Source organism: Sorex fumeus, unplaced genomic scaffold (genome assembly GCF_029834395.1).
Source record: "Sorex fumeus unplaced genomic scaffold, SorFum_2.1 ptg000264l, whole genome shotgun sequence".
NCBI lineage: Eukaryota > Metazoa > Chordata > Mammalia > Eulipotyphla > Soricidae > Sorex > Sorex fumeus.
Window position 1 is genome coordinate 4127234 of NW_026606321.1, and position 23759 is coordinate 4150992.

Sequence of the window (23759 nt, forward strand, 5' to 3'; positions counted from 1 at the left end):
GGCACCTCGAATAAAGTTTAAGGAAACCTCCCCCAAACAACTACTGTGGTTTCTCTCAACTTGGAAGAAGGAAAAGACACTCGCAACCCCTTCCTAGACCTCCCTCACCCCAGTATCTTCCGGGGTTGCCTGTGGAACATCCCCTTGCCACAGGAGTGAGCCTGGGGATGTGGGTGGTGGGGGGGTGGTGGGAAGCAGTGACCACAGAGAACGTGCCTTCCAGCCTTGAGCGGGGACAGTCCTTCCTGTGTCCTGAGCTCATCGGCGGCTTGCTGGGTAACAAACAGTGCGCCTTGTTGGGTTCCAAGGGGACAGATTTTAACTTTTGTTCTTCCTCTCCCCTTTTGTTGGTGTGTGTGATTTTCCCCACCCCGCCTAGACCTGGTGAACCCTTTCTGCGAGCGGGTCCTCACCTTTCTGCTTTGTCCCTCCTTTCCTGCCATAGCCCCATCTTCCCCTGGTGTCGACTCCGTCCCCTTGCAGCGCACCGGCAGCCAGCATGGCCCGCAGAACGCCCCCACGGCCACCTTCCAGAGAGCCAGCTACGCCGCCGGCCCAGCCTCCAACTACGCCGACCCCTACCGACAGCTGCAGTATTGTCCTTCCGTGGAGTCTCCCTATAGCAAATCCGGCCCGGCCCTGCCCCCCGAAGGCACGCTGGCCAGGTCCCCGTCCATCGACAGCATCCAGAAAGATCCCAGGTGGGTACTCAGCCTTCTCTCCCCCTGCCGCGACTTCCCAGGCGTCCGCACCTGGCCTGGGTGTCCTGGGTGGGAAGCCACGGCGGGCGTGCAGAGGTGTGGGTTGCTCCTGAGAGGGCTGCCAGGGTGGGTGGATTGGGTGGGGTCTGGTTTTGTGTCTCCCAGAGAATGTGGGCCTGGATCGCGTCCTTCGCGGTCCATCAGCACACAGTGAAGTGAGTTTTCACTCAGAGTGGGTGTAGGTCTGGAGGCTGCAGTCTCGGTAAGTCTCCAGGCAGCTCCCTTGAATGCTTGAATCCTCGGATCCCTGAGGGTTCATTCACAGTGACGTTGGTCGACTTCACCGAGGGCAGCCGAGGCAATCTCCTTGTCTCCGGGGCAGCGTGCATTTGCTCTTCACCACCAATGCGCTCGTGCCAGGGCACAAACTGAGCACCTCCCCAATTAGACTAAAAATCAAAAATAAAAAGATAAATAAATAAATTGGAAATCCATACCACCTCCACTGGTCTGTGTTTGAGAAGGAGCCCCAGGTGGAAGATGTCTGGGCACCGATCAAAGCTAAACCACAGATGCATTCAAGTAAGAGCGATGATGAGAAGGTGTGTGTTCTCCTCCTGTCCTCTGCAGTGGCAAGGGAGGGACATAGCGATGCTCGGCTTCTGAATTGGGAAGCAGATTCCTGTAGAGTTCAATGGATGTTTTATTCATAGCCATTTGATAGATGATGATTGAGGCCCATAAATACACATCTGCATCTGGGCAAACCAGCGCTCTGTCAGGTTTGCTGTCTTGCCAGCAGGGCTTAAGTCGGCTCTTGTGGTCACTTAAAATGCCCCTCCAGGAGTTCTCTGTGATACAACAGGCAAGAGCATCCATATCGAGGAGTCTCATAGATTCCTCTATAGAAAGAAGCACTTTTATAGACATCAAAGGCAGAATGGGCCCGCTTTATGGTGTTCTTTGAGATTGCTGCTTGAGTGCAATTCAAACCCGCTTGAGGGGTCCATATTAAAAATTGTTATTGGTAGACCCTCCACTGTCAAGGTGCACTGTAGTAAATACTTCAAGTTAATGCTGGAAAAAAGAAAATTTACTGTATTCACACTCTGCTCCATCTCGCTCACCCTGGGTTTCCATCTCAACTTTCCGAGCCGTGGTCCTGGAATCTGCCATGCTCCTTAAATCTTTTTATCAAGTGCAGGTTGAAGTCTTTTCAGACAGTACTCAGTAGCCTCTGTAAAATCCTTACCGATGTGCTAGTGAAGAAAACAGACAGAAATAGAATAATAGCAATCACATAAGAAAGGCTAAGTAGAAAAATGTGTAATTAAATTGGCATTACTTGATTTCACGTTGTACTTATAAATCAAGGATAAGTGTTTTATCTCCAAAGGAAATGTGTTTAATTTTATTTTTATTTTAGGCACCACGATTTAGAATACTGTTAATGACAGGGTTTTGTGCATACAATGTTCTAGCAACATGCCCTCCATAGTGCCCTCCAGAGTTGCATTTCCATCCCAACCCCCGCTATGGTAAGCTCTGTTCTGTAGACCAGTTTTCAGGTGCTGTTCCCTCGGCCCCTTGCTATTCTGTGCTGTGCTTCTGGATATCCCAGGTATGAGAGAGACCATTCTGTGTCTGTCCCTCCTCAACTAAGTCCACCTAGCACCCAGATACTTCTATCCAGATGCTCCCACATAGCAGTAAATTGAATGATTTCTTCTTTTCTTACAGCCGAGCAGTATTGCATCTGTAGATATGCCATAGTGTCTATGCAATCACTGCTTTCCAAAGAAAAGGTTTTACATTTTTGTGAGGGGAATTTGGCATAATAAGAAGCCAAATCTTATCTAGCCAAATCTAGAGTCAGAACCTAATTTCTTTATTTTGTACTGTGTATCACATGAACTTTATTTCAGTAAATGGTCAGGCTCTCCATTTTCGATCATACCCTTTCTTCTTTCAGGTATTGTCAAGTACCTGAAAGAACTTTCCTATGGATTATGTCCTTGACATTTATTAAGTTCTTGCTCTAAGTAAACCAAAAAGAAAAAAAAATAACGCGCTATTATAAAGAATCAGAAAACAATGGCCACTTATCTTTTGGGTGTTTACAACTTGTGTGCAGGTCAGTATCATGTAAATTGCAAGTTGTCTGCTATTTTCAAGAATACCAAGCTTTGCCTTAAATTCGTGTTGATTCTGGGGAGGAAAAATCTCATACTGCCATTCTAAGCTCAGATATACAAGCAAAATGCACAGAACCAGATCTAGAATCAGAACTGGATTGTTTTGCTTAGACACATGCATTTAGCTAAATGTAAAGAAATGGACAGCAGGCAAACAAGCTGGAGGATAAAATAAATTATTTTATTTTATGATTGAATCACTGTGAGACATAGCGTTACAAAGCTGACCCCGGTTTCCCTCCCACCCCTTTAAGCCACCCCCCACCCCGCCTGCCTCTATGGCAGGCCCCACTCTTCTCTCTCATTCTCTTTCTTGCTCTTCTTGTAGGCATTACAATTTGCAATACAGATGTTGGAAGGTTATAATCTATATCCCTTGACGTGCTTTCAGCACTTAGTTCTTGTCCAGAGTGATCACTTCCAACTAGTATTGTCATAATGGCCCCGCCTCTTTTTTAACTACCCTCCATCCCCCGCACCATTCACCCACCACTGCTAGTCCTCCTGGTGCATTTTCCCTGGCCTTGGATATTAGTTTCGTACTGCTTTTTTTTTTATATCCCACAAATAAGTGCAGTCATTCTATATCTGTCCCTCTCTTCTGACTCATTTCACTCACATGATACTCTCTAAGTCTCTCTTTTATAGACAAATTTCATGACCTCGTTTTTTCCTAGCAGTTGTGTAGTATTCCACTGTGTAGATGTACCACGGTTTCTTTATCCATACGTCTATTCTCGGGCACTCAGGTTGTTTCCATATTCTGGTTATTTTGTATGGTGCGGCAATGAACATAGAAATACAGATGGTTTTTCTGGACCCCCAGGGTATATTCACCAAAGTGGTATTGCTGGGTTGAATGGGAGTTCAATTTCTAGGTTTTGGTGGGTTTTCTTTCTTTTCCTTTTTTTTTTCTTTTTTTTCTTTTTTTTTTGTAGGAGTACTGCTATTTATTCAGCCACTGATTAGCTGATTGAATTGTGCATGAACTCCACCTTACTTTTTTTTTCCATTTTTTATAATTTTATTTATTGAATCACCGTGAGAGCAGTTACAAAGCTTTTGGGTCTAAGTCTCAGTCATACAATGAAACACCCGTACCTTCACCAGTGCCCGTTCTCCACCACCAAAAATCCCAGTATACCCCCATCCCACACCCTCCCCCTACCTGTGGAGCAGATGATTTCCACATTACTCTCTCTCTACTTTGATCACATTCACTATTTCGACACCATTATTTGAGATTTTACCCCAACACTCAGATCTGCTGAAAAGGCAACAATAGACAATTTGTGTTCTATTGCTGGTTATGAATAATATATGATGTCGTGTGGCTGCAGTAGGGCCATGTGGTTTTGAAATTCCGAAATTTTAACACTTAAATCTGGAGGGATTTCTGCCAAAAGCCACTGGGTTTAGAGATCTGCTCCTGAGTGTCTGGGATCATGGCCGTTGAGCAGCTTGATGAGGAGCCAGAGAAGCCATTCGTGGGCGATGACTTGGGGTCTCGTTGGGGTGGGGAGGACAGGCCCGGCTCCACACCCCCCATCCCGTGAGTCCCAACAAGTTTCATCACTGCGGGCCCAAGCCTGACTGTCCAGTGGCCTCTGGAGGATGACAGCCACCAAGTCGCCAAGAGGGAGCAGGCAGAGGGACAACACCCTTTCCTCCCTGGGGTGGCCCAGCGACAGTAACGTACTGTGGAGTCCGGATGCATTTCTGCCAAAAGCCACTGGGTTTTGAGATATTTTTCTGAGTTTCTGGGATCATGGCCATTAAGCAGCTTGATCAGGAGCCAGAGAGGCCATTTGTGGGCGATGACTTGGGGTCTCGTTGGGGTGGGGAGGACAAGCCCGGCTCCACCCCCATCCCGTGAGGCCCTGTGTGTCTCGTCACTGGGGGCCCAAATGTGACTATCCAGTGGCCTCAGACGGATGGCGGCCACTGGGCTGCCAGGGGGAACAGGCCAAGGCACGAAACCTATTCCCACCTGGGTTGGCCCAGCACCGGTAGCCTACTGCAGAGACCAGACGCATTTCTACCTAAAGCCACTGGGTTTTGAGATTCGTTTCTGAGTCTCTGGGATCATGTCCATTAAGCAGTTCAATCAGAACCAAAGAGGCCTTGCCTCCAATTATATAACTGAGCCAGAGGTGGTTTGTGGGTGTGTTTCCCACATACCTAACTTTTGGCCGTTTACTTTCTTGGTAAACTTTGCCCCAAGTTTTTGGGGTCTGGCCAAAGGCACAGCAGCAATTTTGGGGTATGTGGAAGTCTGAAGGCGCCATGAGGCTGCTGATGCACTCGCCTCCCAGGTACAGATTGACGTGCTGGCGGCACCATACCCCCTATTTTTTTTCTTTAAGGAATGTCCATATTGTTTTCCCAAAAAGCCTGGACCAGCAATGAATGAGGGTCCTTTTCTTCCTCCATCCAGCCAGCACTGATTATTCTTGTACATTTGTATGTGTGCCAGTTTCTGTGGCATGGGATGATATTTCATGGTTGTTTTGACTTGCATCTCCCTGACGATTAGTAATATAGAGCATTTTTTCACATGTCTTTGCTGAATTTCTTCTTTGAGGAAGTTTCTGTTCAATTCTTCTTTTTTTGATAAGGTTGGGCGTATTTTTTTCTTATAAAGTTTTATCAGTGCCTTGTATATCTTTTATATTAACCACTTAGCAAATGGGTACTGGGTGATTAATTTTTCCAATTCCATGGGCTGTCTTTGTATCTTGGTCACTTTTTTTTTTGAGGTGCAGAAGCTTCTTAGTTTAATGTAGTTCCTTTTGTTAATCTTTGCTTTCGCTTGCTTGGTCAGTGGTGTTTTCATCTTTGAAGATGCCTTGCGTCTCAATTTCATGGAGTATTTTGCCTATGTTTTCTTCCAGGTACCTTATGGATTCAGGTATGATGTCAAGGTCTTTAATACACTTTGATCTGACTTTTGTGCCTGGTACTAGATAGAGGTCAGAGCTCATAGCTGTCTGGTTTTCCCAGGACCACTTGTTGGAGAGGTTTTCCTTGTTCTACTTCACATTTCTTGCTCCTTTATCAAAGACTAAGTAATAATATATTTGAGAGTATGATAGAATATTTAACTCTGTTCCATGGGTCTGTGGTTCTATTTCTTGTCCAATACATGCTGTTTTAATTACTACTGCTTTGTAGTATAGTTTGAAGTTGGGGAAGGTGATACCACCCATCTTCTTTTTCCCAAGGATTGCATTAGCTATTCATGGGTGCTTATTGTTCCATATGAATTTCAGGAGTGTTTTTTCTATTTCTTTGAAGAATGTCTTGGGTATCCTGATCACTATATCACTGTCATCCCGTTGTTCGTCGATTTACTCGAGCGGGTGCCAGTAACATCTCTATTCATCCCAGCCCTGAATTTATTTTTTTTTTTTTGCTTTTTTGGGTCACACCTGGAGATGCACAGGGGTTATTTCTGGCTCATGCACTCAGGAATTACTCCTGGCAGTTCTCGGGGGACCATATGGGATGCTGGGAATCAAACCCATGTTGGCCATATGCAAGGCAAACACCCTACCTGCTGTGCTATCACTTCTGCCCCAGCCCTGAGATTTTAGCAGCCTCTCCTTACTCATATTTAACAACAATAGAGGCTCTTTCAGGGTCAGGGGAATGAGACCTGTTATAGTTACTGGTTTGGGCATGTTGAATACACCACAGGGAGATTGCCAGGCTCTGCCTGTGGGGCAGGATACTTGGTAGCTTGCCGGGCTCTCTGATATATATATATATATATATATATATATATATATATTCTCATATATATATTTCTCTATGATTTGTTGCCTACTTTCTGAATTCCATCAAACCTGGTAATTCTGGAAAATGGATAGGAAGGCAGCCGCACAGTCCAGAAAGTGGAAAGCGGCCTGGAACGTGGTGGCGGTTGGATAGTGGAGGTCAGCTACTGGGGCTGGGTCCCTTGGGGTCGGGAGGGCTCTCACTCGTCCCCCTCTGGGGTGTTCCTAGTGAAAACAGCCTGGCACAGAGTCCTGATAGGGACTGCATTAAATCTGTATAGTGCTTTGGGCAGTATTGCCATTTTGATAATGTTAATCACCCCTATCCATGAACAGGGAGATGTCTCCATTTCCTAGTGTCCTCTCTTATTTCTTGAATTGGTGTTTTGTAATTCTCTTTGTATAGGTCCTTCACCTCTATTTAAGATGATACCGAGGTACTTGAGTTTCTGAGGCATGATTGTGAATGGAATTGTTTTTTCATATCACTTTCTTCTCTTTCGTTATTTGTATATAGGAAAGCCATGGACTTTTGGGTGTTGATTTTGTTGCCTGTCACTTTATTATACAAATCTCTTGTTTCTAGGAGCTTTTTGATAGAGACTTTAGGATTCTCTAAGTATTATATCATGTCATCTGCAAATAGTGAGAGCTTGATTTCTTCCTTTTCTATCTGGATGTCGTTAATATCTTTTCCTTCCCTAACTGCTATGGAAAATAGTTCCAGTACTGTATTGAATAGAAGTGGAGAGAGTGGGCAGACTTGTCTTATCCCCAAATTTAGAGGGAAGGCTTTTAATTCTTCACTGTTGAAAAAATAATGCTTGCTGTGGACTTTTGGTAGATGGCTTTTACTATATTGAGGAAAGTCACTTCAAAACCCATTTTGTTGAGAGTTTTTATCATGAAGGGTACTGAATCTTGTCAAAACCCTTTTCTGCCTCTATTAATATGATCATATGGGTTTCATCTTTTCTTTTGTTGATATGGGTATTATGTTGACTGACTTGCAAGTGTTAAACCATCCTTGCATCCTGGATGATTCCTACTTGGTCATGGTGTATGATCTTTTTGATGAGTTGTTGGATTCTATTTGCTAGTAGTTTGTTAAGGATCTTTGCATCTCAGAGAAACACAGATTGGTCTGAAATTTTCTCTCTTTTTTTATGGAGTCTGTGCATTCTTTGGGTATCAGGGTGATAATTGCCACATAGAAACTCTTTGGGAGAGTTTCTGTTTCTTCAATTTTCTGGAAAAGCTTGAAAAGGACTGATAATAGGTCCTCTTTAAAGGTTTGAAAGAATTCGCTAGGGAATCTATCTGGGCTTAGACTTTTGTTATTGGAAAGAATTTTGATTAACATTTCAATTTCCTCCTTGGTGATACGTCTGTTCAGGTATTCCATATCCTCTTGGTTCAGCCTTGGAAGGTTATAAGAATCCAGGAATTTATCCATTTCTTCAAGATTCTTTTATTCCATACCATAAAGATTTTCAAAGTAATCTCTGACGATCTGGATTTCTGCAGTTTCTGTTATGAGGCCCCCGTTTGCATTTCTGATATGGTTTTTAAAGGTTCCTCTCTCACTCTGTTTCTTTGTAAGTCTTGCTAGTGGTTTGTCAATCTTGTGTACTTTCTCAGAGAACCAGGTCTTGGTTTCGTTGACACTTTGGATGGTTTTTAGGGATTCCAGCTCATTGATTTCTGCTCTAAGTTTTATTATTTCCTTCCTCCTGCCTTATTTGGGCTCCTTTTGTTGGTCATTTTCCAAGATCTTAAGCTGTGAGGTCAGGTTTTTGATGTGGGTACCTTTCTTCTTTCCTGGTGAATGCTTACACAGCTATAAGCTTTCCTCTTAACACTGCTTTTGCTGTATCTCACAAGTTCTGGTAGTGTGTGTCTTCATTCTGATTTGTTACCAGGAATCTTTTGATTTCCTCTTTGGTTTCCTCTCTAACACACTGGTTGTTCAGTAGTGAGCTGTGTCATTTCCAACTGTTTGTTTTGAGTCTACATTTCTGTGTGTGATTCATTTCTATTTTCAGTGCATCATGGTCTGAAAGGATAGTTGATATAAATTCTATCCTCTTAATTCTATGGAGGTATGTTTTGTGGCCCCAGCATGTGGTCTCTCTTGAAGAATGTCCCATGTGCACTGGAGAAGAATGTATATTCAGCCTTTGGGGGAGGGAAAATCCTATATATATATCTTCCACTTCTTCCCTCAGATGAAGTATCTCCTTGCTGAGCTTTTCTCTGATGTTTCAAATATTTTGCTGGTCCCTCGTTAGGTGCATATGATTTTGGAGTGGAGTTCTTGGTGTGCTGATCCCTTGATCATTAAGAAATGACCTTCACTCCTTTTTTAACCTGCTTCAGCCTGAAGTCTGTACAGTCTGATACTAGTATGGCCAACCCTGGCTTTTTTAAAAGGGAGTTGTTTGCTTGACTTTCTGCCTATGTTTGATTTGTTTGTTCAGATGTGTTTCTTGTAGGCAACAGAATGTTGGGTTTAATTTTCTAATCCATCCTGACATTCTCTCTCTTGATTGGTGCATTTAGTTCATTGACATTGAGAGAGATTATTATGATGGAGATTTGTGCCATCTTTATGTAGGAGTTTGATTTATTTGTGGGGCTTGTCTTATCTTAAAGTAGCCCATTTAGTTCTTCTTGTAACATTGGTTTTGTTTCCATGAAGTGCCTGAGTTGTTTTGTATCTGTGAAGTTGTGCATTGTTCCTTCAAATCTGAATGAGAGTCTGTCTGGGTAATGTGTTCTTGGTGAGGTGTTCATGTCATTGAGTTTGTTCACTATATCCCACCACTGTTTTCAAGCACATAGGGTTTCAGCTGATAAGTTTAGTGTGAATCTTGGGGCTGCTTTTATAAGCTATTTCCTTCTTTGATCTTGCTGCTTTCAGTATTCTATCTCTATGGTTTTCATCATTCTGATTAGGATGTGTCTTGGGGTATTCTTATTTGGATTTCTTTTAGCTGGTAGGTACGCTTCGGGCCTCCTGGATTTGGGTACACTCACTCTTTATCTCTGGGAACCTCTCAGCAATGATAGCTTTGACGATTGCATCTTCATTAGGGTTTTCTCCCTGCCCCTCTGGTATTCTAATGATTCTTAGGTTATTCCTCTTGGCATCATCATTTTTCTCTTGTCACCTGTTGGTTTATTTTGAGGGTCTTTTCCATCTTCTGCTATAGTGTGGGGATTCAGTATACCTTGTCTTAGAGCTCACTGTATCTGTCCTCAGCAGCTCTTACTCTGCTGGTGAGGCCTTCCAGTGAGTTTATCATTTAACCTACCATGTTTTTCAGGTCTGTCATTTATGCTTGTGTTTTCATTTGCATTTTTCTCAATTCTGCCCTATTATCCTCCTGTATTTTATTGGCAGTGCATTTCATGGTTTCTTTGAGCTCCTTATGCATCCTTAACAGTTCCATTCTAAATTCCTTATCAGAGAGATATATAGCTTGTCATTACTTGTTGGGTCATCTGGTGCAGCTTCTTTACTCAAAGCCTGGTGGGTTTCTCTTTTACTTCACCATCATTACCTTTGCTGTTCAGGGTTGCTATCTGGGACAGCAATACAAAGAGTGAGCTCCAGCTTCTGTCCCTCTACCTGCCCTGCCCTGAAGTCCTAAAGGTGCCCTCCCTCTGTCCCCTCTCTCACACCCATGTGCTCTTTGGGGCGGCCCAAATTGAAAGTATACCTGAGAGCCTGACACGAAGAATGCCTTTCAATGTCCATTCATGCCCTGATGTCCTAAAGCCGCCATCTAAAATACAATACTTTCTTAAAGGAGTATGCCAAATTGTTTCAATTTTATCAGGGAGATAACCCAGTTCTAAATGTCATGTCCAAAATCGAGACCATCTTTTATGATAATATTTTTCACCTTCCTATGAGTAATCAATTTAGACTCTGCCTACATGGTTATTACTGCACCTGAGAGTAATTATTACTAAAACTGATAGAGTTCTTACTCGGATTTTTGGGATTCATGATTTATTTTGGAATTCTTGCTTATGATGTAGGTTTTTCAGTCTTTGATGGACCTTTTCTCAAAATTTCACACATACCTTTTGTTTTATTTAATTTCTACTAAGGCACCACAGGGTACAACATCATTTATAATAAAGTTTTGGGAGTGCAGTGATCCAAAACTGATTAATCCACAACCATGTGGCTTTTTCCCACCAGTTTCCCTGAGTTTCCTCCTATACCCCAGACCTCGATGGGCACATTTGAAAATTTAGTTTGGGTCTCATTATATGCACCATTTATTATGTGCCATTAAAGTTGTATTGATCATTACAGATTAGGGCTGCCAAGCCTTTTTACCACACAAATACTTGTGAAATTTATTTCTTTAAAAATTAATGTTATTCTTGTTTGTTTGAGAAAACTCATATGCCCACATCCCATGCTAAATATAAATGGACACCCGGAATATTGAATGACTTATTGAAACCCACATAGAAACAGACTCATACTCGTAGGGTTCTGTGGCATAGATTGGCATGAGTCGTTTTATTTCCTCATCCCACAGCAAGGAAAGAAAACTCAAACAGTTGTATAATTTCTCTCATGCGTGCAGGAATGTTCACACAGGAGCTGAATGTGGGAGTTGAATAAATAAAGGATGGTCAGCATGATGAGGAGCTCATGTAGCTTTATTAGCTGCTAATCAGGTGCCTGGTCTTTCTTTCATTTTTCACTTATTTCTCTTAAGTTTCTTTCATGAATTGAAGGCAGACCATGTTCTCTAAGAATGAGTTTTAGTACTACTCAACGGGAAATGTTCAAGCACACACTTCATTTTAAAAGAGAAACTGCCGTTCTGTGGGAGTGGACCAGAGATGGCCTCAATTCTGTCATTGAACTTGAAAGCAGAGACTGTGCTGAGCTTTTAATTGCCTTCTGTGATGCCCAGGAAAGGAGCAGATCACAGGGCTTGGATTTTTTTCAGCAGGTGTGGTCATATAAATTTGGGTAAAATGTCAGTTCTTTCACATTTTCCTGTTCTCCAACAAAGATTGTATCTCATTTCCCTTTGAAAGTCGGCAATCAGTGAGAATAGTTTTTTCCAAGTATATAATTTACATGATGACCATCTTTATTAAGTAATTTTATAGGGGCCAGGGAGGTGGCTCAGCAACAGATCACATGCCTAGTGTGTGTAAGGCCCTGGATTTGATCCCCAGCACCACGCTCAAAGAGAATATTTACTTTTGAGTGTCTTGCCTAAAATGTGAAATTCTTCCAGATTATTAACAGGGGTAATACATTTTTGTGAAACCAAATATTGAATTTCATATATTATTTTGAAACTTAAATATAAGTCTTATATTTCAATTGTATGAAAGACATTTCCATGAAGTTGGAGTGATAAGATGTAGTATCCTTCTTTTGGTAATTTCTTTGAAGGAAGTAACTAGATTATTATGCCTGGGTATAGTGAGGTGCCATATTCTTGTCTGTAAGAAAGAAATTTCATGGTTGCATTTGTTACTGACATAACTTAGAGAATAGTTTGTAACAGAAATAGCATCTTTTACTCTGGTTTGATTAATAGCTTTTCAAAATGTATTAATCCTTGATATACACCAGGGGTTTCCATCATTGCTGTGTGACCGGTCCCTGTTTGCAGGTGTAAAAAGATTGAAAACCACTGATTTGCACTGTCTCATAAGAAATTTCTCACACATGCTAAGAAAATCTACTGTCTGAAAAGTCTTATTTACAGCAAAACACTATCCATTTTATTAGTCAGTGAAATAGAGAAATAAATGTAGTAAGGCATACTCAGTGCTGAATTGGGGCCTAAACTAGCAACCACATTTCATTTGATTCTATCACACTTATCTTCCAAGAAGTTTGTTTCAAATATTATAAAAATTAGGCACTTCCCTTCCCCCGCACACACACACTTTCTTTAAACACCAAGTTTCTCATGTTGATTTGTTCCAGGCATTCAACATTTCAACCCCACCCCCCCACCACTGTTACCTTCCCTCCACCATTGTCTCCAAGTTTCCAACCACCCCTCAAGCCCGCCCCCAATGCAGCCCCCAGTAATTTATTTTGTATCGCTTGTTACCTCTAAATGGCTGATGGAATGAAAAAAACATATATACTTCAGTAAAAGAAAATTTGTGAAAATGGTTGTATCTCACCATAAGATACTACACTTGATCTTAGCCAAAAGGCTGGAGCGATAGCACAGCAGGTAAGGCGTTTGCCTTACATGCAGCCAACATGGCTGACCCAAGTTCGATTCCTCCGCCCCTCTCGGACATTCCTCACTACTGAGAGTATCTTGTCTGCATGGCAAAGCCTGGCAAGCTACCTGTGACCTGGCAAGCTACCCGTGATGTATTCAATATGCCAAAACAGTAACAACAAGTCTCACAATTTGTTGTGAGATGTTACTGGTGCCCACTTAAGCAAATCGATGAACAACAGGAGGACAGTGCTCCAGTGCAGGACAGTGCTCACCATAAGAACATTAAGTCCCTTTCTGAGAGTTTACTCAGCTGTTGTTGCAAATGAAGACTTCTGGGGCCATGCTTCTATGAGGTGAGCTTAGTTGGCTTCTACATTCCCATTCGATCGGGTGTGCTCCTACAGGGATGTTAGTGTTGTAGAGTTTGGAGACGTTGCACGCTCCAGAAAATCTAGAATATTTAACTGGTCTGGTCAGAGGCCTGGGGGCAGCTGCTGGGGTGTGAGAGGGGCTTTAATTGGGTGGGAACGTGGCTCAGCGCACTCCCTAGACTGTCCTAGGGATCTCAGCAGGGACAAGGGATCTGAGAAAATTTTGTGGCTAGTTGGTCTCTTCCAAGGTTTATTTATGACTCACCGGAGCAGGGCCGGTCGATGAGTTTACCTGGCGGTGTCCGGATGTGGGTGTGGCTGCTGAGGATTTTCGAAGTATGGTGATGTCACAGGAGGTCACCCATCCCAAATCTGAGGAGACCCAGAGTTAGAAACAAGCAAAAACAAACAAAAACAACCTAGGGTACCTGAAATTTTCAGCAGATTAGCATCCCTTGTGGATCTCACATGTGAGGCAGTAGTGTTCAGTTGGAAGCCTGGGAGCAGCTGTTGGGGTGTGGATGCAGCTGCTAGGGCTTTAGCTGGGCGGGAATGTGACAGTCCCCTTCCCAACATCACCCTGGAGGTCTCAGCCGGGACTAGGTATCCAGGAAATTTTTGTGGCCAAAAATTAGGCCCTTTCAGGAATGACTTAATATATTGAATTTATATATATATTTTATTTTGGCTGGAGCGATAGCACAGCGGGTAGGGCGTCTGCCTTGCACGCAGCCAACATGGCCGACCCGAGTTCGATTCCTCTGCCCCTCTCGGAGAGCCCGGCAAGCTACCGAGAGTATTCGATATGCCAGACACAGTAACAACAAAGTCTCCAATGGAGACGTTACTGGGCCCACTCGAGCAAATCGATGATCAACGGGAGGGCCTTTACTTTACTTTACTTTTATATTTTATTTTAAGCTCCAACTAAAGTCATTTCATTATTGTGATGATCTTAAATATTATGAACACATCCTATTCTTCAAGAAACAAGATGGAGAAATGTTTTCCAAGTGCCCCCAGTCATCATCCACCTGCCCATGACAAAGCACACATAGCCCGTATGTGAATTGGATGCTCCGGAAGCATCCTAGAGTGGATGCTTCCCACGCTGGGCATGGCTGACATGTTCATAATAAAGGGTTCCTCCTGACCCAGGTCTCCTCATGGTGAACCTGGGGAGTTTGCACTTCCCCTTCAGCTGCTCTGAAATCCTTTATTTAACTGAGGAAATATCAGAGTGAAAAAAATCAAGCAGTTACCTCCTAAAGATCTACAGCATGTGAAGAGCACTTGGAAGTCCTTTTTTTATTTAGGCAAAGACAAGTATGGCACGTGGTGATTCATTCTCTGCTTGAATGCCTCTTGAAATGGGCTGCTCACTCGCAAATGAAGTATCCCACCACTTCCTGGGCTGTTTCAGGCCTATGCTTTCATTGATACAGAGACATCTGCTTCTCTTCTAAGTTCATTCCCTGGTCCTACTTCTCACCATTGAAATCACTGGCATTACCTCATTCTCCTTCAATGACTAGTCCAGCAAGTGTGGCCACCTTCCCCCACCCCCAAGCCTCCTGCTTTCCTGACAGCTCAGCCAGTAAGTACTAAATATTAAGCTTTATGTCCACTTGTGGCCCCCTTTGCTGATACACCCCTACTGTCTTCGTTTCCTGGGCTGGCTTAGCTCAGCAAATTGCATTATATAGTTCTACGACTTGAAGTCCAGCATCCGGTGTCAGTAAGACAGTGGCCCTCTGAAATGTCTGATGAAGGAGCCCTCCTGGCTCTCCTTGCTCCTGGTCAGCCCTTCTATGGTTGGCTTGTGGCTTCCTCACCTGCATCTTCGCCTCCGTCTTCACACAGCCCATCCTTGGTGTGTCTCTTTCCCGATGACAAGCAGGGGACTTGGGATCCTCCCTAACACAGATGAACTCATCCTAGACTACATCCACGAAGATTTCCTGATCAGATCGCAGTTGAAGCTGCAGAGGCTCTGCTCAACTCTGCGCATATTCTGACGTGCTGATGTGCTCCTTATTCCATAAAATGAGTATGGATTAAGTGTTAAACTGGGGATTATGGGTTCCAAGGTGGTGAGACAGACAGACACAAACTCAATAATGCAAAAGCAGAAGGAGTTTTATTCCAGTATCCTGGGATCAACTCTCTCATCCACAGAATGGTCTCTTGATAGTGACCCCGACTTCAGGCCGCAGGCAGTTTATATAGGGTTTGATAACATAAGTGGTACATGCCTTATTGTTTCAGAAGAAAAAATCTTACTTAGTTGTCAAACAAAGGCATTTTGGCAAGTGTCTAGGGTAACAGTGGTCAGGCAATAGTTAAACAATAGTTTCCACTAGCAGTTTATGGTTACAGAGGCTACTCATTCTTTTAGGGTTAGCAAAAGGCAATTTCTGGGACATTGTGATTGATTGATTGATTGATTGATTGAGCCCAGTTGCTGGGCCCAGGAACTTTCCCAGGTGGGTTCAGGTTGGCCAGTTACACATGGTTTCATTGCTGAGAAGCTGAGACTGTTTCAGTTCCAGGAACTGAGCTTGAATCCTACCTGATTTTTCTCATTTCTGCCATCTGTCATGGCTGCACTCTGGCTTGGTATGAGTCTTACAGTAGAAACCAGCTAGATAATGCAGGGGTTAGTGTGCATGCCTCACACATGACAGTAGTTTAGAGAGACAGTAATATATAGGGGTGGGGAGAGAGCACAAGGGAGGGAGAGAGCGAAAGGAGGGGGAGAGTGAGGGTCAAAGAGAGCACAGAGGAAGGAGACAGTGCAAGGGAGAGGGAGAGCGCAGAAAGGTAGCATAGGCTTTGCAAGCACAAGACCCCAGCTTAATCCCAGCCTTGTGTGACCCTAAGAGCACCACTGAGTGTAGCTTCAAAGGCCTTAAAGCACGCCGAGGTGTCCTGGTGTGCCCCAGACCCAGAAGACAGCACAGTACCCTCAGGCCCTAGTATTGAAATCTTTGCTCGGCCCTGGGGCCCACTGGAAACTTAGGCACCCAGAAAAGAAATTTAATAATAATCGTCAAATACAAGATAAGGTCATTCAAGGACTCTCTGAACCCTTTGCACCACCACCAACAAGGTGCCCAGTGCCAGGCACCCACAGGAGAGAGGACTAGTGTCACTCCCACCTTGTCAAGCAGCATAAATGTCACACAGACCCTCTCATGCAGGAGGAGGGAAGGGCATCGCACTACTTGCCTAAATCACGAGTGGGAGTTGAGGTCCCACCCTCCTTCCCCAGAGGGGCATCGTCTGCCCCCAGATGGTGCATGTTCTCTCCCACACACAGAAGATGAGGTCTGGGCCCCAAGTGGCATCATCCATATTCATGGAAGAGGGCAGTTTAGTCCCGATTTGGAGTAATACTCAGTACTCCATCCTGGTGGGTGAGAAAAAGGAGAAATGGTCGACGCCTCTTTCTCAGAAAAAATTGCTTGAAGGTGAAGCATGAAGACATTAGGGCCCTTGGAATCTTTCCCCGTGCAGGCAGGAGTCATTGCTGGCCTCAGTCCTCGAACCAGAGTAGGGAATGGCACTGACTCAAAATATATATTCAGGGGCTAGAGTGATAGTGCAGTGGGTAGGGCGTTTGCCTTGTACGCGGCCGAGCTGGGTTCGATTCCCAGCATCCCACACGGTCCCCTGAGCACCACCAGGAGTAATTCCTGAGTGCCAAGCCAGGAACAACTCCTGTGCATCGCCAGGTGTGACCCAAAAAGTATATATATTTTTTTCATATTTTCATTTATATATATATATTTTTTTTTTCACAGAATTAAAAGCCCCTGTGATCTGTTTCCTTTCTAGAAATGAGGATTCAGCTCTGAGGCTGAGAGAAGAAGGAAAACAAGGCATGCTAGTTGGTTGGCTGTGCATTTAATCAACATTCCTATAACTCTGCTCTGACTTGAAAGTGCCTGGTGTTAAAAGTGCTGGATGCTCCTCAGAGAACTTGATCAATTCTTAATTAAAAGGATTCCCATTCTTTCTTCCTCATTTGATGCTTCTTGAACTAGGGAAGGCTTAGTTCATTTTTAGCATATCTCAACTCACCCATCCTCAAAGCCTGCCCTGTTTATTCTACCACAAGGGAACGTCTGAAATCCCCTTTGGTCATTTCATGGACAAATCACTTTCAATATTCTTCTTGATGTCAGAGTCCCTTTTCGTTGCCCTCCCACTTTGAGCGTTTAATTGCAGACAAAAATGGAGCATTCCAAACTCTTACTGTCTTATGAGGCTGATGGTAGTTGAGTGTCAGTTTGTAGCTAATGGAAATTAGTTTCCATGGCTTCTTGAGATGTTGTGCAGCTAATCGTGCTTATTAATTTGGAGCACTGACATCAACAGAGAGAAAATTAGCATTTTATAATAAGAAAAAATTAAGTTTTGAAGGAAAATTTCCGTTGCTCATGATCCACGATGGCTTGGCAAGTTAGTCACTCCTGTTCTTTCATCTCGGGAAGACCACCTTCAACAACCTGAACTGGGTTGCTGAAACAAGCAGGTTATCCACATAGTTCTCTCAAGAGAACAGGAGGAAGAGGAGGAACAGGGGGAAAGGAAATAGGCTTTTTTATTAAAGAAAGGAGAGCCAGCAGTCTGGACGGGCCCTCTAAGCAGTCAGAAGCAGAGAGCAGAGTAGTGCCTCTACTCTTCCAGTACTTGGAGCTTTAGTGCCAAGCAGATGGACTTTCCGTTGGGGATGATGAAAAACTTCTGGGTGGGCAGAGCAGAGCAGTGTGAAGGCACCATCAGGAGTGAACTCTGCCCCTCACTGCAACTGGCCAGGTAAACTATGCCATGTGTAGGATACCAATAATAAAAAGGAAAGAAACAAACTGCTGTTGGCCACCTGGGAACTACTTGTAATAGACAGGAAGCCAGACCAGATGGAGAGCGGCAGATGGCAACCCACAGAGAAAGACAATGGAAGACTTCGTGGTGTCTTAAACTTGACCCTTTCCAAAGTAGAACTTCTGCTGGTGGGTGGACAACACCAAGGCCCACTTTGAAGGAAAGAATGTAGTGTCTCCTTCCATTTATACCAATTCTTTACTGTCTAGCCCACATTCTCTTACAATTAAAATTAAAATCATAATACATCAAGGTGATATTACCTAATATATTCACTGCCAGACTCGTTTGCAATAATGAATAGGATTGGCAACAAGGTGACACAATAATAACCTGTAGAATCAAAGCAGTGTGGATCTTATTGGAAAATTATACTTCATGTAATCTGTTTTCTTTATTTTCATTCAGTCACTCTCTTGTTTGTTTTCAGGCCACCAGTGGCAGTGCTCAGGGCTTACTTCTGGCTCTGTACTCAAGGGTTACACCTGGCGGGGTTCAGGGCACCACATGGGGTGCCAGGGATTGAAACCTAGTCCGCTGCATGCCAGGCAAACATCCTGCCCACCTCTGCACTATCGCTGGGACTGTGCATTCATTCCTTTATTCCCATCTGGCATCTGTCTATTGGTATTAATAGTCAAATGTGAGACCTGGGAGCAGCTTCTGAACTCTGGAAACTTTCATGTATAAGAGAGTAATATTAACTGAGGAATAACCTCACTTAAAATTAATTAAGCTGGACCAGAGAGAGTCTGGGGGTTAAGGCACTTGCCTTGGATCCCTGGCACTGTATTTGGTCTCCCTAAACAACCCAGGGATAACCTGTGGGCACAGAGCCAGGAGTACACGCTGAATACCACTGGGTGTGGCCTCCCCAATTAATTAAACTTTTTTTAAAAAAATAAATAAAATCCCTTATACTTTTATTGAAAATTTCCCATTGTAAATGCTTTGTGGTATTCTGCCAAATACCCAAAATTCTGTAACTATTTCTAGCTTCCTCACTGCTCTTTTTTGACTTTAGAGCCCATGTTCTTCTTCATAACTTCTAATACTGGGGTTAGTTTATCATCACACTTAGGATGGAGTGGCAGCACCTACCTGGACACACCCAACCAGGCAGCTTCAGATCAGCACCACGGAAGCAAGCCTGGGATTTCTCCCAGGTCCCACACAACTCCAATTCCTGTCTGCTCCTGAGCGAAGCGGCCGTTTCAAGCCAGACAATTTCATACTGGAAAAGAAACTCATTAGGATAAGTGGCAATTAGCATCTATCCTGCAGTAGAAGTGCTTCTGACTTTAAAGAAGAAAATAGAAAACATGGCTCTTTCAGATAAACAAATGTTTCTGCAGGGGGGCTTACAGCGTTTTGTTGTGCTTATTTTGAAGATTACTGAAACACTAACAGATTTAAATTTGCCATAAATCCGCTTGTAAGTAGCAAACACTGTCGGATATCTTAAAAGTTAGGAAAGCAAGCATTGGATGCATTACTAAATGCTATAGCTGGGTGGATTGCGCGTGCACACACACACACACAGAGAGAGAGAGAGAGAGAGAGAGAGAGAGAGAGAGAGAGAGAGAGGCTCAACCCTGCAAAACCCTGACGACTGTGAATTTTCATCATTATCTTTTAGAAAGAAGGGGAGTTTCTATTGGATTACCCTGTTCTGTTGCTTTAATAACAATGAAGGGGAAGCATGCGGCATATCCCAGGACACTTAAGTACATCAGAGTATAGGATTCTAGCCCAAACCACCAACTGAGATGCTTCTACATAGCATGCAGGATTAGCTCATCCACGGCAATAAGCACTTACAAATTGCAAGGAATGAAAATCCGCTCTGGCTTGCTCCATCAATGGGAGCTTGTTGTGCATTTCCAGAGCGGTCTGAAAGAGACAGGAAGCTGTTTCAGCACCCGGGCTGGGCAGGTCTCATTGGGAACCACATCACGGTGCTGGATACAGAAGCTGCTTTTGGACAAAGACAGGAACTGCAAGCATGGCCTGAAGAGCGAGCACCGCTCAGCCCGGTGCGGAGCCTGCAGTGTAGGGTTCTTGATGTTGCCTGCTACCTCTGACTTCCTTCACCTCTCAGCACTGAATGCCAGGGACACTGCTCCCTCGGACTTCCGCCCTTTTCCTCTCTGCTTCCCTTGAATCAGCACTTTGGAATCAGACTTGATTCAAGAGCCTTGAAGCAGACTCGCCCAGGAGGACTGTGGGGATCTAAGTGATGCAAATCCCCTTTGCCGGTACTGAGGAACTAATTCCGTGTGCCTCTGCCTGTGAGAAGGTGGATACAGGGTGATTGCATGAAGTTGGGGCCACCGAGTCCTAATCCTATATGGCCAGGGTCCTTGTCCAGCTGCAGACCAGTTGAGGACAGAGTGAGGAGGTCTACAAACCAAGGATAAAGACCTTAGAAGTCAGACATCGCTGGCCCTCACCTAATTTTAAACCTATGTTCCCTGGCACTGTGAGAACATAGATTCAGTTTGTGAATTTTGGTGGTGGCAGCCCCATCAGGCTACTGCAGGGGAATCTTTGGTGCTGTGAATCAAAGATAACCCACACTGGTAGGCTTGTGTGATGGGTCTCCTCTCCTCCTGCCGCCTGGTCACAGCTATCTCCCATTGTTGTGGGTGACTTATGTGAAGTTGGGAGGAGAGAGGGGCAGCCCAGAGAGAAAGGATCTGTCACTTCCCTCTCTCACCCCTTCAGTCCCCCAGGGCAGTGCCCACGGATCTAGGACTGACAAGAGTCTGGGATGAGCACTTGCTCAGTGCAGACCTCATGTGGCACCAGCTCCACCAGGAAGTTGTCCAACTTCACCTCGGTTCCACTTGTTCTGCACGGTGTGGAAAATGATTAATTTTCTTTATGTAGGAGTATTGCTATTTATTCAGCCATCGATTAGGCTGATTAAATTGGGCATGAACTCCATCTTACTTTTTTCCCCCTTCTTTTTTTATAATTTTATTTATTGAGAGAGAGGGAGCTCAGACTTCTTGAGAGGGAGAGCCAAGAATACACAACTCAGTCAGAGACATGGGCTCCCCTGCCCCTGCCCTCAGAATGGGGAGGTGCCCTGCTTACCGTCCAGGGGGAGAGTTTAGAACTTGAGACATATACCTCCATGTCTTTATTCAAACCCTTTATTCCTGCCAGAGTTTCTCTCTGAAGGGGGTGTCCAGCCTTCTCTGGGCCTCTGCAGACACTGCTTAAAATCTTCCCAGACCTCAGTTCCTGTATCCAGAGGTGAGCCCAGCCATAATGCTTTTGGTCACTTTAGAACTAGTGATGGAGCAACGTCTTTAAATCCCGTCTTGGTTTTATTACTGCCCGAGAACTCACTGCCAGAACTCACCCCACGCTTCCAGCTGCCCACCTGTCCCATCCTGAGTAGGATCCCAGTAGGACTCAGCTTGGTGGGTACTTCTCCATCTGTGCATTCTCCATGAAGAGTCTCAACTGTGATCCCAGCCCACAGAGGCCCAAAGGGAGTTTGACTGGCCCATCCTCAAGCTCAAGGAACAGAACTTTGTTCAGGATGAATTTTGCGTCTGAATTAGAGCAGTGCACGTAAGATCTTACCTTCAAGTCAGATTTTGAAAGGGTTCGGGAAAGTTACAGTGAATGTGATTCCTGACGGAAAGAATTGTTTTTCGTATTCATCATCAAGCCTTTCTAATATACAAAGTGCAAGTGTACTGTGAAAAAATTGGACACACCCACTTAGGGAAGTAAAATGGTCGATGACCTCTCTGCTGTCCTTATCCCTACCTGTCTGCCATTGTTGGAGTAGTAAAAACATTGAAATAATGCAGCCTGCCAACCACAGCTTGAATTTTACATAAAAAGAAATTATCTTTCTATACTTTTGTAATTGAAGAAGAAGAAGAAGAAGGCCCTCCCGTTGTTCATCGATTTGCTCGAGCGGGCCCAGTAACGTCTCCATTGGAGACTTTGTTGTTACTGTGTCTGGCATATCGAATACTCTCGGTAGCTTGCCGGGCTCTCCGAGAGGGGCGGAGGAATCGAACTCGGGTCGGCCATGTTGGCCGCTTGTAAGGCGAATGCCCTACCGCCATGCTATCACTCCAGCCTTCTTCTTCTTCTTGAGATTCAATGACATCGAACTGTGATGTGGGTGAGTGTTACCTGGAGTTCAAATTGAGGCTCACTTTTTAGAACATTTTAGAAATTTATTTAGGAAGATATATTTTGCTTTTCAACATTTCCCCCACACTATTCCATTTATTTATTTATTTGCTTTGGCAACAACGAGATCCTACCTTTATTATTCTATAATTTTCTTCTAGGTACATAATTTGCCTTGGTGATCTCTGTCTGAATATATAAGCTGGCTTTATTCATTAGTTACTTCATCAATCATAGAAACTTTAACACACTTTTATTAATTTTCCCCTCTTGGACCGCATCCAATTGCTCTGGCCGGGAAATTCTTTTCTTTGTTTGTAATCTAAGGACTGAAGTTTGAGAGCTGGTGTGATCCCCTTTCAAATGTCAGTCCTTTCAGCTTGTCTTTCAAAAATCCCCGTTATTGCTTCCCCCATCCCCAGCTAAGCCCTCCTAAGACTTTTTCCTTTCCTGTGGAGTATTTCTCAGCGTACTGAGCTCATCTGAACAAAGCATGCCAGAATCCCTTAGGTGGCCGGAGACACCCACTTTCCTGTCTTAGCCCTTGACTCCTTCCCTTTGAACTCCAGGTAACACTCACCCACATTCAGTGCCCTCCACTCATGTCAGCAGCTAGCACAGCCCTCTGACTTGAGACTCCCTCCGCATGCATGAAGACCCATTTTGCTGTCTTGTGATTCAGGGAGGAACATGGTCCTGTAGATGGACAGTCGTCCATGTACTCAGACCCAAACCCCACTCGTGTGGTTAGGAACGAGAAGACTTTCTCTGCAGCCCTGTTGCACCCCAAGGTATGCCTCGGCATCACCATGCAACTTGGAGTCCTTTGCAAATGCAGTCTCTGGGTACCCCCACCCAGAATTCCTGGCTCAAATCTGTATTGTAATGAGCTTCTGCACATTTCATTCCACTTGAAGTTGTAGAAGCTCGAATATGAACCTTATCCTTCCACCATATGAATACAAGTACTTAGTGTTTCTTCCACCTGGGTGTGGAGTTTGCAGTGAAAAATCAAGAGTGTAGCTGTCAGGGAGCATCTAGATAGGGCGACTAGGGAAAACACAAGTGAAGGGGGCCTTTGAGAGGGTAGGAGGGAGGGAGGGAGGGAGGGAGGAAGGGAGGCAGGGAGGGAGGGAAGGAGGGAGGGAGGCAGGGAGGGAGGGAGGGAGGGAGCGAGGGAGGAAGGGAGGCAGGGAGGGAGGGAGGGAGGGAGGGAGGGAGGGAGGGAGGGAGGGAGCGAGGGAGCGAGGGAGGGAAAGGAAGGAAGGAGGGAAGGAAGGGGAAGGAAGAAGGAAGGGAAAGAAAGGAAGGAGTAAGGAGGGAAGGTAGGGGAAGGAAGAAAGGGTAAGAAAGAAAAGAGGAAGGAGGGAAGGAAGAGAAAGGAAAGAAGGAGATGGAAGGAGGAAGGGAGAGA

The 23759-nt window shown here is 44.4% G+C and overlaps 1 protein-coding gene across 8 annotated transcripts in view; it reads left to right on the forward strand.

Annotated features, from left to right (window-relative positions):
• The window catches only part of CTNND2 (catenin delta 2), a 958285-nt gene that overhangs the window by 603917 nt on the left and 330609 nt on the right, over positions 1 to 23759 (forward strand). For all 8 annotated transcript variants that reach the window (XM_056109040.1, XM_056109043.1, XM_056109042.1 and 5 more), the window contains one exon: positions 446 to 701. In XM_056109040.1, the coding sequence (XP_055965015.1) occupies positions 446 to 701 (256 nt within the window). The remainder of the gene's footprint in view (positions 1 to 445; positions 702 to 23759) is intronic.